This window comes from Ursus arctos, unplaced genomic scaffold (assembly GCF_023065955.2).
Source record: "Ursus arctos isolate Adak ecotype North America unplaced genomic scaffold, UrsArc2.0 scaffold_8, whole genome shotgun sequence".
NCBI classification, from domain to species: domain Eukaryota; kingdom Metazoa; phylum Chordata; class Mammalia; order Carnivora; family Ursidae; genus Ursus; species Ursus arctos.
In genome coordinates this window covers 65,593,522-65,610,060 of record NW_026623100.1, presented here as the reverse complement: position 1 = coordinate 65,610,060, position 16,539 = coordinate 65,593,522, and the positions used below count along the sequence as shown (strand labels likewise).

The 16,539-nt window shown below is 61.2% G+C and overlaps 2 protein-coding genes across 3 annotated transcripts in view; one reads left to right on the top strand and one right to left on the bottom strand.

The window, feature by feature from the left end:
* The first annotated feature begins 418 nt into the window (after nucleotides 1–418).
* On the top strand, nucleotides 419–16,046 carry GAREM2 (GRB2 associated regulator of MAPK1 subtype 2). The gene is made up of 6 exons (XM_026520332.4): nucleotides 419–639; nucleotides 3,485–3,625; nucleotides 9,092–9,222; nucleotides 9,904–10,947; nucleotides 11,880–12,049; nucleotides 12,572–16,046. The coding sequence occupies exons 1-6, from the start codon at nucleotides 528–530 to the stop codon at nucleotides 13,596–13,598; spliced, it is 2,625 nt and encodes an 874-aa protein (XP_026376117.1). The 5' UTR covers nucleotides 419–527; the 3' UTR covers nucleotides 13,599–16,046.
* HADHA (hydroxyacyl-CoA dehydrogenase trifunctional multienzyme complex subunit alpha) overlaps nucleotides 16,040–16,539 on the bottom strand; it is a 47,513-nt gene continuing 47,013 nt past the window's right edge. For both annotated transcript variants that reach the window (XM_026520294.3, XM_048222775.1), the window contains exon 20: nucleotides 16,040–16,537. In XM_026520294.3, the coding sequence (XP_026376079.2) occupies nucleotides 16,392–16,537 (146 nt within the window). In that variant the 3' untranslated portion in view covers nucleotides 16,040–16,391. The remainder of the gene's footprint in view (nucleotides 16,538–16,539) is intronic.

Genomic DNA, 16,539 nt, shown 5'->3' with positions numbered 1-16,539 from the left:
TGCTGGAGGTGATAGAGGCCGTGGAGGCCGCGACCGCAGCTGCCGAATTGTGGGCAGTAGCTTCGAGAAGCGGAGCAGGACTGGGGTGGGGTGGGGGGCGGCACGAGGAGGGCGAGGAGAAAGGGGGTCCAGATGCACTCGGCGGGGTAGAGGAGGCTGCCTCCCGACTCCGACCCGGAGATGCCGCCGCGCATCTTCCTTTTCATTCCACGCGCCCGCCCGGGGTCCCCCGTCCTGGGCTGTCACCTGGACACCCGGGGAGGGGGGCCGGCGCGCCCGGCGGGGCGGAAAGGCGGGACTTGGCGGCGGCGGCTGCGGGCCCGGGCCGGGGGGTGGGGCGAGGGCCGGGGGGCGGGGGCCGGCGCCCCGCGGGGAGGCTGGCCACGTGACGCCCGCAGCCCCGGCCGGGCAGCCAGGCGGGGAGCGCCGCGGCGGCCCCAGGAGGTGGCGGCCGGTGCGGGAGCCCGGGCCACGCGGGACTGGCCGTCGGGGGCCCCGGGACGGCGGCCCCGGGAGGCGCCCATGCCATGGAGAAGCTGGCGGCCGGGCTGGCCGGCCTGCGCTGGAGCATGGGCGCCTTCCCGCTCGACCTCATCGTCAGCCGCTGCCGCCTGCCCACGCTCGCCTGCCTCGGGCCAGGTACTGGGGTGCGGGGAAGGGCGGCTGGGGGTCGGCGGGGAAATCGGGGACTCTCCGGGCAGGTGCGGGGGCGGCGGCGTGAGGATGTGGCCCCTGCCCTCCCGCTCCCGGCGCGGGTCCCGCGCGGCTCCCGGTACGCCTTCCCTGGGGACCCGCGGCCCGAGAGCCGAGGGTCCGCCGCCTCCTGAGCCCTGCGCACGGGCCCGGGGACAGAAATCCGGGACAGGCACTGAGGCCGGGCCGGGACAGTTTTTTGGGCCAGCTAGAACCCAGAGCGTGGCAGAGGCCCCGCGCCCGCCCCGTCGTGCATCCCTTTCCCGGCCGCGCTCAGACCCCCGCCCGGGCCGCGCCCCCTCAGTCCCTTTGTCTCCCGCCTCTCACCTCGGTCCTCCCGCATCCCTTGGGCCTCGGACTCTGTCTTCCCACCGCCGCCGCCCCCCAGCCCTGCTTGGCTCCTCTTGGGACCCTTCTTGCACCTTCCTTCCTCGTCCTCGGGAGCAGTCTGCGGCCCCAGGCGGGCAGGCCACCTCGGGGAGAGACCCGAATGATTGGCCCTCCCGCCGGGCGTGCCCCCAAGCCCCCGGCCCTCCCCCACATCTTGTCCCACTTCCCAGGGGCCCTGGTGTTCTGCCGATGGGACTGTGCATGGGGACCCTTAAGGGGACGCCTGGAGGCTGCACGGAGTGAGGGGACCGTTTGGAGGAAGGGGAGCTGCTCGGCTGGAGGAGGGGCGGGAGCGGGGGCTGGCAGCCAGGCCGGGGGTTTTGTGTGTGAGAAGAATAGGGGTTTGGCCCGCGTTGGCACACTCGCTTCCCTGAATGCTAATGGGGCCCGCGGCCACAGGCTCCTCTCCTCTCCATGGGGCCCGCAGCCCCTCCTCCGGCCCGCGGCGGCGAGGAGTGGGCACCGTGAGGCAGGCAGCGTGTTTCTCGAGCACGCTCCGTGGAGCCGTCCGTGCCCGGGCCCGTCGGAGAGAGGTGCTCAGCAGCCCGACGTCTTGTGCTCTGGGCCGCCAGCGTGTGATCCCGGGCCGTCCTGTCAGCATCAAGGCTGTATGTGTCTGCCTGTGAATGGGCTAAGCTGGCCCTAGGTTCTGCCTGGCTGCTTCCCACGCATCCTCTTTGGCATCTCTCCTTCCTGGGGGTCCTTTCTGAGCTCCCCAGTCTGGGTGGGCCTCTCTTGGACTCCCGTGACACTGCTGCCTTGAGTCCTGCGTGCCCAGTGTAATAGCTTATTGTCTTACCGCTGGGCTGCAGCCCCCTTCAAGGGAGACATCCTGCTTAAGAAAGATTATGGACTTACCCAACGGATGAGAGAAGGGACGACTGGTCACAGCTGTCTGTGACAGTGGGGGCTTTGGCTGTGGTCACCATGAGTGTGACTATGTGAACAAAAGTGTGTCTTGAGGTCTTCAAGGTCCTTGTAAGCCTTGCATTTGGGAGAGGCCCCTTAGTGGGGCTGTGGGATGAGTTGCATCAGTGGGGTGACAAGCTCCTGTCACTGGGCCAGGTGGCTGTGTTGGCTCAACTGTTGGTGTGTGCCCCGTGTGGCTGTGGAAGGATGGGCTGGGGCTTAGGAGAGCTTTCCCGGCCCCGGGAGGGGGGGGGTGTTGAGGAGGAAGGTTCAGACACCCTCCAACAGAGTGGGAGCCAGGCCCTCCCTCAAGCAGCTGAATGCACCCTCCGCACACTCTTCGTGGAGCCCTCCGTCATCAGGAGAAACCCTTTCCATTTGGTTGGGCGGCAGCGATTTAGTAAGTTGTGTCTGAGAGGGCTGGGAAGGAGGCGCCCCCACCCCCTCCCTGCCCACCAGCTGCAGCCGGGAGACCGGGAGACTGCTCCACCACGGGCCTCCTGGAAGCTGGGCCAGCCCCTCCTGCTCCCCTGGAAACCGTTGCTGGGATTGGAGCTTTCTGGGCCCAGGCCCCTCCCAGTACCTCTGCCCCAGGGCAGCTTCCCCCAGAACTAGCCCCCCCCATCCACCCCCCCCCCCCCCGGGGCCCAACCTCATCACTGTGTTCCAGAGACTGGGAGGGTGAAGGGCTGACAAAGGGAGAGCCAAGAAACAGCCTGAGAGGGGCTGGGGGGTATCTGCGACATTCCTCCTGCTCCTTTGAGGTCCCCTGAATGTAGGAGCCTCCTGGGACAATGGGTGAGAAGGGGCTGCCCACGGGAGAGGCAGGAATCCGTTCCTCTAAGCCCTGCTCTTCTTCTGACTCAAGTGATGTATGGCTCTGGGGGAGCCCTCGGCTGGGACCCACAACGGACAACCCTGTCTCAGCCTGTTGGTGCCGCCAACAAGCCCTCCTTGCCTGGCTCAGGCACTGACTTGGGGGCTGAGACTCTGCTGCTGGTCCCGCGGCCCAGCTCTAGCGTCTGCTGCTCAGCAAGGCCTCACCGCACCAGCAGCGAGTTCGCTGCTCCCCCTGGGAGTGCCCAGACACCTCCACTCAACGTCCAAGGTGGCCTCATTTCTCGGTCCGCATCTCTTTCTTCCTCCCCATGGGTCTAAGTGCTCCTGGAGGGCAAGGCTGGCTCATCAGCTGGGAGGTGCTCCTCCCATCCCCACTTCCAGGGCCCCACACAGCCCTGGACCTGGGACAGCAGGTGGTCCAGGCCAGTGGTGAATGAAGGACTATGGCGGGGCTGGTTTCTGCGGCCCTGTTGGGGGCCCTGGGAGACAGGGCATGACTCACAGCCCTGAGGCCACAGCTGGCAAACTGCCTATCCCCTGAGCATTGTTGACCTGGACAGGATCAGGGAGAGCTGTCCCCCGTCCGTCTGTGTCTCTGCCCCTCCTAATGTTTGCTTTACCTTTCTTTCCTCTTCCGTCCTTCGCCTCCCAGGGGAGTATGCCGAGGGTGTCAGTGAGCGAGACATCCTGCTCATTCACTCCTGCCGTCAGTGGACAACGGTGACAGCCCATACCCTGGAGGAGGGCCACTACGTCATCGGACCCAAGATTGACATCCCCCTGCAGTATCCAGGTGTGCCCAGCCAGGGACAGATGACATAGAGCCACTGGGGGGTAGGCGGGTGGGGGGTGGGGCTTGGGAGAAGCTCTTGTGACCACCCTTTCCTTGGAGCCCCAGGGCTGAGTGCGGGCCTGGCTGGCAGGGGGCGGTTAGGGCCCAGCGGTTTTCATTACTGTTCCAGGGAGTCCTGGTTTTCTTGTTGCAAACCTTTGATTCACATTTTATTTTAAAATAGATTTTAAATGATTAAAAAAATACCCGCACTGTCAGATTGCTACAAATCATACCTTAACCCCAATGAGAGACCTGAGGTGTGTACAGAAACGAAGGGAGGCTCGGGCTGATTATCCGGCTGCCTCTGTCCACGGTAATTCTGTTCTTCCCAATTTTCGTGTTAAACTCATTGTTTTCGTTGACTGACTTTTAAAGTGAATGTTAAAAGTTTAGGCTTTTAAATAAGATTATGCTAATGAGCTTCTTTTATCTTTTATATGTATGATATTGGGATCCTACATCAGATTTTGTTTGAAGGATTCTGCTGCTGGAAAGGGAAAGTACAGCCCTTGTATTTTACCCGTGATAAAACAGAGGGTTTAAGAGGAAGTGACTTGCTCAGAGTCACATTGCTAGTAAGCCGCAGAAGCTAGTAAGCAGCAGAGCGTGGGCTAGAACCCGCGTAACCTGACTCCTGGGCTGGTGCTTGCTTGCGCCGCACCAGCAATGCAGGGTCGTTGTCACCTGGGTGGGAAGGATGGGAATCTGGTGGCCCCATCCCAGCGATGCCCCCGTGTGAGTCCACGATTGCACAGCTCCTGTGTGTTAAACCCATGGCTGCCTTCCAGACACTGAGCTGAGTGTTTCATCATTTTATCCTCATGGCCACCCTGTGAGAAAGTCTTATTAATTCCATTAACTCACAAACTGAGTCTCCAGGAGCTTCAATAGCTTGGCCTCCACCCCCAGCCCTTCTTGGGTCTCCTCTGAACCAGGGGGACAGGACTCAGACAAAGGCTTCTGCTCTTTACGACAACCCTGCGAAGCTGGTACCCCCATAGCCCTCACACCCCATTTAGAAGATGAGAAAACTCTCTCAAGTGTCTTTTTGACCTGGGGTTCTGTCCTGAGCCCTGAACCCCTGAGAAGGCCTGCTTAGAAGCTAGAAACTTCCCAGGCTGGGTATCTATCTGGGTCTAGGAAGAGGTCCCAGGTTGTCTTTTTGGGATAAAAAAGCAAAAATTGGAAAAAGCCCTCACTGACAGAAGTGTGACTTTACTCTATTTCAGTTGTGTGATTAAAAATCTGGGAAACCAAGGCACAGCGCCTCCTGGGGAAGAGTGAGTGCAGGAGGCTTCTAGCCCTTCCCCTATGTCTTTTGGTGGCCCTGCGTGCATGTGGACGGTGTGGTCATGGGGTGACAGCTGGCCTGTAGGAGAGGCACATCCCCATCAGCATCTTTCCAGTGGGTGGCTCGTGGGGGAGGGGAGGCCAGGCCCCTTAGGAGCAGGAGGGGCGGGGTAACGAGGAAGCTGAGTGCAGAGCCCAGTTCCTCCTAATGAATTAATAATGAGGTGGGCGGGGGCAGTGGCTGCGGACGGAGGGCGGCGGGGGAGGGGAGTGCAGCCCAGCACCCGGGGAGTCAGGGGGAACCTGGCTGCTCTGAGGCAGCCCCCACCTCCCGCGTGGGCGGCCGGGGGTCTCTGGTCAGCGACCGCTGGCACTCTGGGAGCTAAGCCGTTTGCGTCCATTTCACAGATGGGAAAACTGAAGCCTACAGAGATTAGTGTGCCTAAGGTGACACAGCCGGTTGGTGCCCGAGATGGGATCCAACCAGGTCTGTCTGCCCCCAAGTCTGTACATTTACCCATCATTCTTGAGAGAACGGCTGCCGGGTCGGGTGCTGGGAGGAGGCGTAGAGAAGCAGGGCTGCTTCGGGCTGGACCGGACGCCGGGCAGCGCACAGGTGTCCTAGGAGGGGAGGGCAAGGAGCAGGGGCAGGCGGGGCGGTGAGGGGGGAGAAGGTCCTTGTGCCCGCGGGGTCCTCGGGGGTCTCGGGCCGGGGAAGGCAGGAGAGGAAGCTGCAGCGGGAGTAAAGGCTTCCAGGGGCTAGCGCCTCACTCCCTGGAGGGCTCCCTTCCTTCCTTCCTCCTGCAGTAATGACCGGTGCTGGGCTCGGGCTGCGGCCGAGCCGGTGGTGCTGGCTACCATGGTTACATCGATCTGCCGGCCACATCCTCCCCCTGCTGCAGCCCTGACTTGGCTCCAGCTCTCCCCACAGGGGGCAGGGGGCATTTGTCCCCGCATGGCTGCCTGGGGTAGGGGGGGCTTGTGTGTTGGGGGGGGGGTCTGGGTGAGGGAGCGGCACTGCTCCCGGTAGGAAGGTAGCAGGTGTGCAGCTCCTGTCACCGGGACCCCCAGACCGCTGTTCCTTGCCAGGCGCCTCCCCACGGCATCCCTGCTGCCCGCAAGGGCTGTGGCACGTCTTCTTAGAGGGTCTCAGAGTGGTGAGGGCAGGACTCCCTTCCCAGCTTTCTCCCGGGCACCTGCCTTTCTCTGTCTCCGTTTTTACTCTTTTTCTGCTTCTAGATGCTCATGGACTCTGTCCGTGGCCCTTTCCTGCTTCCTACCCAGCTCTGGGGAGGTGAGGTGGGGGGTCCTCAGTCTGGGATGCTGGCTGGGTTTGGGGGAATCCAGGACCCCCCACCCTGGATACAAAATGGTGTTTGTGTTCATGCCAGGAGTACGCTGTGGGCATTTTTCTGGGAAGACGGTTCCCAGCCGTTTAAGATCCTCTGTTGTTCTTCTTCCCTTGAGCCATCTTCCCTGCCCTTGTGAAGACTCCTGCTGTGGGCTGGTGACCTTCAGTCTGTCCTTCTGACCCGCAGTCCCCAAGCCCTGCCCCCGCATGCTCGCCCCGCCCCCCCCAGGAGCACCCCCTGGAGGGCCTCACTTGGCCTCCTCAGCACTGGCTCTGGCCCCACAACATGTTACTTCCGGTTCCCAGGGTCCGTTAGCAGCTCTGCCAGCTCCTCTTTTTTTTTTTTTTTCTTCTTTTTTCTTCGTCTTTTCTTTCTTGTAGTTTCAAGTTTTTATTTAAATTCCAGGTAACATACAGTGTAATATTCGCTTCCAGTGTAGAATTTGGGGATTCATCACTTACTTACAACCGCCGGTGCTCATCAGGACGAGCGCCCTCCTTGGTCCGCATCCCCATCCCCCATCCCCCATCCTGCCCATCCCCTGCCCACCGCCCTCCAGCAGCCCTCAGCTTGTTGTGTAGCGTTAGGGGTCTGTTTTGCCAGCTCTATATCTCCGGGGCTGGTAGCCCGGGTCCTCTCCTCCCCTGCCTACTCCTAATGTGCCACCCTGGTCTTCCTTCCACGTACCCCTCGGTCTGCTGGATTCTGCTGTTCCCGCAGCTGCTGTTCCAGCTCGGCTGCAGAGCGGTCACTGGCTGATTTACCTGACCGGCCGCCCCACTTTCTTTACGGAGCTCAACTTGGATCTTGGCATTTCCTTGCTCAAAACACTGTAATTGCTTTCATTTCTTTTTCTTTTGTCTCTTTGTTTTTTTGAGGGGAGGGGTCTGATGACCCTTTATTGAAATACTTCCCTTTCTGTTTCTTACCTAGCGGGCATCCCACGGCACCTCTGTTGATGCTGTCTGAGGTCATGGAGGTGGCAACCATCATCCTTGCAGCCTACAGACTGGGCAGTCCCCAGGATCTCTTGAATGGTTCCAGAGAGTTCTCTAGCTAAAGATGCATGCCGCTTCTGTGGGGCAATGTTGACAGTCTCCTCAAAAGTGATGTTTCCACTATGATTCAGGTTTTTCTGCTTCTTTCTGTCTCTTGGCGGTTCATTGAGGGCTTCAATGATCAGAGCAGAGGCAGAAGGTACCAGTTCAGTCTGGGCCTGTCTGTCCTGAATGGTCAATGTCACTGTCCTCCTTAGACCCTTGCAATCACCACTGACCCAGGCGATGTCCTCACTCACCTTGTTTGGAGACGGACCCAGGGGGCCAGTCTTGGGGGCCCAGCAGACGTGGCCCCAGCTTCCCCACCGGTGTACCTCAGGTGTAAGACTTGGATCTCGTTGGGATTGAATTTAGGCGAAAAGCCGAAAAGCCCAAAGCTCATTTCTTCCTGAGTAGAATCCTTCTGCCTTAGTCTGGCATTCAGAGCCTTTCATCATCCGGGTGCTACTTCCCCTGCTGTCGTCCCCTTCCTCAAGTCCTGGGCACAGACCTCCCCTATCGGCCGGCAGTCTGCTCTCGAGACTCGGTCTGGTTCGAGCCAGTTCTTCCGTGTGCAGGTCTGTTCCATAAAACTCTTCTCCTTCTCTCAAGATCCCCTCAGGCTGCCAGGCGGGTTCCCTCTAACTCTGTGGTCCTCCGGCTCTCTAGTCCGGGTCCCCACCTGCTGGCCCTGGGTGCTCACGCACTCTGTGGGAGTCCCTGGGTTTGCACCCTCTGCCTGGGCTAACCCAACGTCTGGCACGCATAGTGGGCCCCATAACTGTGGATTGAATACATGCTTGGCCCTTGACTGCACCAACCACCAGGAAGACTATGGAAGCTAACGAGCCTCCTTGTCTCACCTTGGCCTGTTGTCCCCTTACCTAAGATTCTCCTCTGTCTGTGGAAGGCCCGAGAAGGGGTCATCCGTCCAGATGTCCGGGAGTTTCGCAGCCTGTCTTTGTGCTCACGTAGGTGGGCGCATGATGTGTGTGTGACCAGTGAGGCGAGACTGTTTACACAGGGTGTTAGCTTCATGGATTAGCCTCCTTCTTTGAAAGTCCGTGTCTTCTGGGGGCATCCGCTGAGCCAGCCAAAACAGCCCTGAACTGTAGGCTTGGAAGGCCTCCTCTGAGGGAGGGGCTTTTGCTGGGCTCAGGTCAGAGGCCTCTGGAATGGTGGGGCTGGACGTTGGGACCAGGACAGGGAGAGGGAACAGAGCTGGAGTCTGTGCGGCTCTCTCGAGGCCTCCAAGGTCTAGGGCTGAGCCCCCAGTCTGCCCAGTGCAGTGGTGAGGGTCAGTAATCCGACGTTGACACGTCGGATGCCAGATCCAGACAGGGCCCCGAATCACCTGTTCCAGCACCCTCAGATGAGGACCCAGAGAGGGGGAGGGGCTTGTCTAGGGTCCCAGCAAGTCAGAGTGGGGCTGGGACAGAGCTAGGAGCCAGCATCTCCAGTGGCACACTGATGCGTGGTTAGAGGCCAGCTCTGTGGGCAAGTGTTCAGCTGCTACTTTGCATCTGGATTTCTCACCCACCCACAAGCTCTCCCTGGGGTTCTAGGTGCTATGTCTGTGGTCACCTTTGCCCTTGAGCCGGCTGGCCAGCCCCTTCTACCTCCTGTGGGTGCAAACCTGCCTTTCTGGCCGCCTGGGTCCCAGCGGGGCTGGCTGCCATGAGGGTAGCAGGAAGCAGGGACTAGCAGGCAGGCCCGCCCTAGCAGCCTGTGCTCCTCCTTCGTAGGGAAGTTCAAGCTCCTGGAGCAGGCCCGGGATGTGCGGGAGCCAGTGAGGTACTTCAGCAGCGTGGAGGAGGTGGCCAGTGTCTTCCCTGACCGCATCTTTGTGATGGAAGCCATCACCTTCAGTGTCAAGGTCAGTCCTTGCCACACCAGGCAGGATGCCCCCACACTGGTTGGAGGGTTGCCTTTAGGCGGAAGGGGTCAGTGTGGCTCCTGGCAGCTCCTTGATGGCATGATTGGGCTGTATCAGAAGAGCTAGGTGCATGACCGACAGGCCTGCAGAACTTTCTGGAAAGGTGGTGAGGCGGGCCGTGTGTGGAGTGTCCTGCCCTGACCTGGAGACCGTCGGGGCAGCCTGTGCTAGCGTCCACCGGTGCAGGGGTAGTGGTTGTTGGGGGAGGGGACGCAGTACCGACAGGCCCCCACTTGTGTACAGATTGCTCTTTACTGTTTACAAACCCTTATCCATCAACTCATTTCTCTTCACAGTAGCCTTGTGGAGTGGGTGGGGCATTATTACTGCCCACATTGTAAAGATAATCATGCTAAAAGTTGTCATTTATTGGATAGTCTCTTAAGTATGTCCCTGTACATACAGCAGTTCTTCCAAGTAAGTTATTACGTGAGGCCGCTCATGTAAGGCTGCACAATGCTCTGTGGCCTTTCCAGGCGGGAAGGTGCGTCTCCGAGCCCCCCCCCCCCCCCCCCCCCAGTCCAGCGGTCTTGACCGGGCTTCAGCGCCACCCTGGGAGCCTCAAAGGGTGGCTTGCCCTGGGGCTCCGGCTCAGGCCTCCCGCGTTTCTGGGCTCCGCAGGTGGTGTCGGGCGAATTCAGCGAGGACAGCGAGGTCTACAACTTCACGCTGCACGCGGGCGACGAGCTCACTCTCATGGGCCAGGCGGAGATCTTATGCGCCAAGACCCCCAAGGAGCGCTCGCGCTTCACCACGCTGCTGCGCAAGCTGGGCCGGGCTGGGGCGCTGGCCGGGGTGGGCGGCGGCGGCCCCGGGGGCGCGGGGACCGCGGGCGGCGGCGGCGGCGGCGCCAGGCCCATCAAGGGCAAGATGCCGTGCCTCATCTGCATGAACCACCGCACCAACGAGAGCCTGAGCCTGCCCTTCCAGTGCCAGGGCCGCTTCAGCACGCGCAGCCCGCTGGAGCTGCAGATGCAGGAGGGCGAGCACACGGTGCGTGCCATCATCGAGCGCGTGCGGCTGCCGGTGAACGTGCTGGTGCCCAGCCGGCCGCCGCGCAACCCCTACGACCTGCACCCGGTGCGGGAGGGCCACTGCTACAAGCTGGTCAGCATCATCTCCAAGACTGTGGTGCTGGGGCTGGCGCTGCGCCGCGAGGGCCCGGCGCCGCTGCACTTCCTGCTGCTCACCGACACGCCGCGCTTCGCGCTGCCGCAGGGCCTGCTGGCCGGGGACCCGCGCGTGGAGCGCCTGGTGCGCGACAGCGCCTCCTACTGCCGCGAGCGCTTCGACCCCGACGAGTACTCCACGGCCGTGCGCGAGGCCCCCGCCGAGCTGGCCGATGACTGCGCCAGCCCGCGCCGCGCGCGCCTCTGCCTGCCCGCGCCCCCGCGCGCCCCTGCGCCCGCCCGCGCCTCCGGCCCACCCGGCGACGGCGACCAGGAGTACGTGAGCCCGGACTGGGCCGGCGCCCCTGAGCCCGCCGCGCCGCCCGCTGAGATCCCCTACGAGGAGCTGTGGACGCACCAGGCGACCGAGGGCCTCGCCGAGGGCCGGGCCCGGGCGCCCCCCGGACCCGACCTCATCTCTTTCGGGGCCGCCGGGCCGCCCCGCCTGGAGCCCGAGGCGCCGTCGCCTCCCCCCGTCCCCCCCAAGTCCGAGGCGGTGAGTGGCCATGTTGGCGGGAAGGGAAGGGTGGGAGGCAGGGAGCGGAGCTGGGGGCTCTCTCTCCTCCAGGGAGGAAGATGGCCGGCCAGATGCAAGTTCTCCTGAGCCCCAGCCTGCAGCCCCTGGAGTGTGTGACAGAGGGGACCTGGGAGGGGGGCGGTGGAAGGGGAGAAGAACAAGGGGAAAGACACAGGAGCAGATTTGTAGTAAAGCATACTAGAGACAGTGGCACTGGGAGTTCTGGAGACAAAGATGCTAGTAGGTCTCTAGCTTGAGAGAATTTGGGGATGAGCTCTGAAGGTCCCACAGAAAAGGAGTCCTTTAAGTTGTCCAGTGAAAAGAAGGCCCTGTGATGGAATAAGTTTAGAAAAATGTAGTGGATGATTCCTAGCTCAACCCCTCCTTACGTTGGAGCCACAGAACTTTGGTTTTATTTAAGGCTCTGAGAAGTCCTGCACTAAGGAACCCTATTTATGCCTAACGCAGAATTTCCCAACCATACTTGTTCATAGAAATGGACTATAGTTTTTAACATCCCAGGGAGTCCACTTTGAGTATTTGACTTATAAAGAAGGGATCCAGATGGCAGATACTTGTCCTTCCCTTTCGTCTCCTTGTCACACCACTTTCCTTTTCCTTGAGGGGGGACTAGGTTGACTTACCTGTTTCGATCTACTTCTGTCTTCTCTTACATTCATGATGGGTTTCCAAGGCCATGGTAGATGGTGTATGTGGGCTCTCTCAGAGTGAAACAGGCTGGAGAGACCAGAAGGGGTGGGGGTGGGTGAGTAGTTGGAGGTAAGGCAAAGGCAGTCTCATGGCAAAGTGTCAGGTCCAGACACCCTCCTTGTCCACCTGCTTAGGAAAGGGAAGATAGGAGTGTCTGCTGCTTGGGGACAGGGTGTGGAGTCATGGCCCTCTGCTTGCAGGTGAAGGAGGAGTGCCGCCTTCTCAATGCCCCCCCTGTACCTCCCCGGGGTGGCAATGACAGCGGCCGGCTCTCAGGCAGCCCCCCGGTGCCCCCACGCTTCTCCAAGCTGCAGCCTGTCCACTCGCCTAGCTCCAGCCTCTCCTACTACTCGTCTGGCCTCCAGGATGGGTGAGCCCCTGCCTTCTCTCGGTGCTGGGTCCTCCTGAGGGCGATTGAGGAGGGGAAGGGCAGGGAGAGGGGAGCCAGTGCTGAGGGAGAGGAAGAATCCAGGCCTGCCGTCCAGAGCGGGTAGTTCTGGAGGGTGCCGGGGCTGGAACGCACTGCTTCGCTTTCCGCCTTCCTGCTTCGGCTGGTTCCTTTCCTAAGTGCTGACGATTGGGTGGGAACACTGCTCAGGTTCCCTCCAGACTGGCATCGGCCACAGGATGGACTGCTCTTTGCTCTATTAAAATTTTTATGTAATTCAGTTTAGTTTAATTTTTCCTGGTGTAGGAGAGGCTGGAAGAAAGATTAGGCCAGTCCCAGGGGGTCTCGGGCCTTGGGGGCTGGGGTGCGAGCAGATGTTGTGAGATCCGAGTGGCGGTCTCTGGCCTGGCGGAGCGGTTTGCCGTGTCCTGCGTGTGAGCCTGTGGCGTCTCCGCCTTGCACTGGCTTACCCTTCCGTCTGTGTGTGTCTCTCTCCGGCCACAGGGCAGGTTCTCGCAGTGGCAGCGGCTCTCCGTCACCAGATGCCTACTCCCTTTATTGCTACCCATGCACCTGGGGAGACTGCAAGGCAGGCGAGTCCTCCAGCCGCCCACCCCCGGGACCCCTGCCCTCGACCACGCAGCCCAGCCAGGCCGCCCGGGCCCTTGCAGAGCCCCTGAGCGGTCGAGCCACCTCCCTCTTGGGGGCTGACACCCCCGTCAAGGCGTATCACAGCTGCCCGCCTCTGTTCAAGCCCTCTCACCCCCAGAAACGCTTTGCTCCGTTCGGAGCTCTCAACCCCTTTTCGGGGCCTGCCTACACCTCGGGCCCTTCAGTGGCTTCCTCTTCTGGGCCCACCACCAGCTCGGGTCCCCTGGCTACCTCCAGCCCTGCTTTTTCTCCAGGCCCGGGCTCACCAGGCCAGGCCTATCCCGCTGCTCCCACCTCCTGTCCCACCTCCTGTCCCACCTCCTCCTCCTCTTCCTCTGAGTGGCAGGAGCCATCCCTGGAACCCTTTGATCCCTTTGAGCTGGGCCAGGGCAGTTCTCCAGAGCCTGAGCTGCTGCGCTGTCAGGAGCCCAGAGCTATGGGGGCACCCCGCCTTTCGCCGCTTGGACCCCCCAGGGCCTTTGAACCAGAAAGCTTGGTGCTGCGGCAGGTCCCCACCCCGCTGTCACCGGTGGCCCTGCAGGGGCCCGAGGCAGGCGGAGCACGGCTCCTTCTCCCCCAAGGGCGCCTGGAAGGGCCTCCTGCCAGTCCCCGGGAGGGGACTGCAGGCTGGGGAGGCCGGGATGCCTCCTCCTGGCAGCCCCCTGCTGACCTGTCTGCACTCTCCCTGGAAGAAGTCTCTCGAAGTCTGCGTTTCATTGGGCTCTCGGAGGACGTGGTGAGCTTCTTTGCCCGGGAACGCATTGATGGCAGCATCTTCGTGCAGCTCAGTGAGGACATCCTGGCGGATGACTTCCATCTCACCAAGCTGCAGGTCAAGAAGATCATGCAGTTCATCAAAGGCTGGCGGCCCAAGATCTGAGCCTCCCAGCGCGGAGGCGGCGGGGGTTAGCCGGGTCTGCGGGGGCCGCGCCCGGAGCAGATCTTCCCGCAACGAGAGTCTGTGCCGAGATGGAGGCAGCTAGGCCGCCCCTCGGGGTGAATCCAGGGCAGACACACTTGGAAACGGGGACGTCTGGCCTTTGTGCCGAGTGGGGAGGGGGCTGGAGGTGCCAGTGCGCACCTGGGCCTGGGGACACGTTGCTGTGATTCCCGCGGGGGGCGCGTGTCAAAAGGAGGATGGTGACCCGACATCCTCCCACGTCCTGACGCAGAGCTTCACAGACCTCTCGCGCCGCTCAAGCTTGTAGGTGCAGGTTAGGCACAGGGAAGCAGGTGTCCGTAATCTAAGCACAAATTCCCCAAGTGCCCCCTCTCTCCTCTGTGCTCTGTGCACGTTTGGCCTTAGCGGCCCCAGAGTCTGGGGGCCGTTTCTGTATCTCTGGGGTGCCCTTCCTTTCCCCTACTATGAATTCGGGCCCTGGCCCCGGGTGCAGGGGTGTCAAGGACGAGCCTGTGCCACTGCGCCTCGAGGCTCCAGCTCCGTGCACTGCGGACCTGCTCATCTAGTTAGCACGGCAGGTGTCCCCTGACGGCTCTAGTGCCCGGGCTTCTGCCTTCCGTCCTGCCGGCTTGGGTCCGGTCTGAGAAGGTTCTCACTCCATGGACGAGCAGGTAGACTGCGGTCAGCTGCTCCTGGATTCTAGAGGCAAGTGGCCTTCAATCACCCCCACTTCCCCCGTCTCCTGCCCCCTTCACTTGACTCTGGCAAACACGTGGTGTCCTCCTCTGGTTTTCTGTCACTGGCACAGGTGGGATAGGTGGGAAGGAGAAAGCACGGTGGTTTGGGAAAACCGGCTCTCCTGCTCCTGGAGCTCGGGCCTCCTGCCCTTGTTCATATGCCTCAGGTCAGGCGTCTGGGGTCTGGGTCCCGGGCACAGCGATCTGCTGGCACCTGGAGCAGCTGGCCTTTGCGTACACTACCCGTCCCCCCGCGCTCTCCCGGTGTCACCCATCCCGAGCCGCACTAACTGCTCATGCCACTAGCGTCGGGCCCTAGACAGACCAGGCTTCTTTTCGGCCTTATCTAGCCTACCTAGATATTTATTTCCTCCATTTTTCTCTCGAGTAGTGAAGCTGTGCTGGTGCTTGTGCCCCGCGCAGGGGAGGGGAGTCGGGAGTAGAGCACACACGCGGTCATGCTGAAGCACTGGGTTTCCTTGCCGATCACTCTGTGAATCCTCAAGGACTCGGGAAATAAACTCTAGAGCGCTGAACAGTAGTGGGGGTGCAACTCTGGGCGTCCACGCTCTCTTCCTCTGGAGGGCCCCGGGACCGACAGGTACGACGTGTAGGCCTCTGGGCAGGGGAGGACTTTGGAATGGGGTGTGCGTGCTGCCCACTCCTGGGTTCCCTTCTGAAAGCCCCTCCTCAGCCCCGACCCTACAGGCACCTTCCAGTTCCCACCGTTTCAACCTAATTTCTACCTTCTCGTGCTGAGTGGAAAGCTCCAGGTCAACAGCCAGGGCCCAAGTTTAAGTTCCTGCACTGACCAAATGCCTGCCTGAGGCTCTCCCAGAGACCCCATTTAGAAGCCCATTAATGGCTCTGGCGAGAAGATCCGTTTTCTATTTTCTGCCGGTCATCTGAAAATCCCAATGCACAGATGACTTGGTTTTAGAGTCTGGCTTCACAGCAACCGTGAGTAGTCCGTGGAGACAGCGCAAAGCTCTCTGCCCACGGCTCCGGCACAGCTGGCACCAGGGGGACGTGAGGGGCTGCACCGGGAGCGGAGGCAGGAGCAGTGGGTCCCACGAGTTCAGAGCATGGCCTGCAGAGTATGGTCTGCACACGTGCAGTGTGGGCCCCTCTGTCAGACTGGTCACGAGCCTCAGGGTGCTGCTGCTGCCAGGACAGGCGCGCAGGGTTGGCTCAGCATTCCTTGAACTGCTCAGTGTGGTCTCCGATGATCCATCTGTCCTTCCATGCTCTGGGGTAGCCAAGACGAGCAGGATCTATTGACCAGGAAAATATTCTCTCCTCTGCTTCACTCAAACGGTAACATCCTGAGAACACGTGAGTCCCACCACGGAAAGAACTGGATACCACTGTGCTACAAGGCATTACGGTTTGGGGAAAGAAGTCTCTCCCGGCCTCCAAGCCTGTGGCACTTCCCCTGCTCTGGTCAGTCGGGCCTCTCCCCCATGGCAAGCAGAAGCCCGCCAGAGCGGGTCAACACGGCCAGGTTTCAAAGGCTTTGGCGCATCAAGTCCCCCTTTGTCATCACGGTCTCTCTCTTAAGGTGCTGCCTAGAACTCTCCCAACACATTCACACCCCCAAAGCCCAGGGCTTTATTCTGGCTCCTTGAAGGGGAGGAGTTAAACTGGAAGGGCAAAGACAGAAGAAAGAGGAGCAGGCAGAGAGGCTGTTAGAAGTTTGGTTTTTATTGTTATCACGTATGTGGCTGGGTGCGTAACGGCCCGGGCCACCCCCCGGGCCCCGGAGGAACAGGCAGCAAGACGGCTCTGGAGACACTGGTGCTCGGGGTGTCGGGACTTAACGGGTTCCTCCTAACATGAAGTGCAAACTCCTTCACAGCCAGACGTCCCCAGGAGGGCGGGGCTGTCCCAGCTGAAGGCACTTTAACCAGGGCGCACATCCAGGGCCGGAGTGTTTGCCTCCTGGTTCCTCTGGTACGTGTCGACGCCACTGTGCCGGCGCCCCAGTGCGGCTGGCCGCTGGGCGAGTGTGCCAGGGAGCAGGGCCAGGGCCTGCTCACTGGAAGAACTTCTTGTTAGGGCTGCTGGCGTGGTCAATGAGCAGCTGGCACGGGCTGAACTGTGTTCCATAGGCGGCCTCGTACTTCCTGAGCCGGTCCACGATCTTCTGAGCACCATACAGATCCACGAAGCGGAAGGGCCCT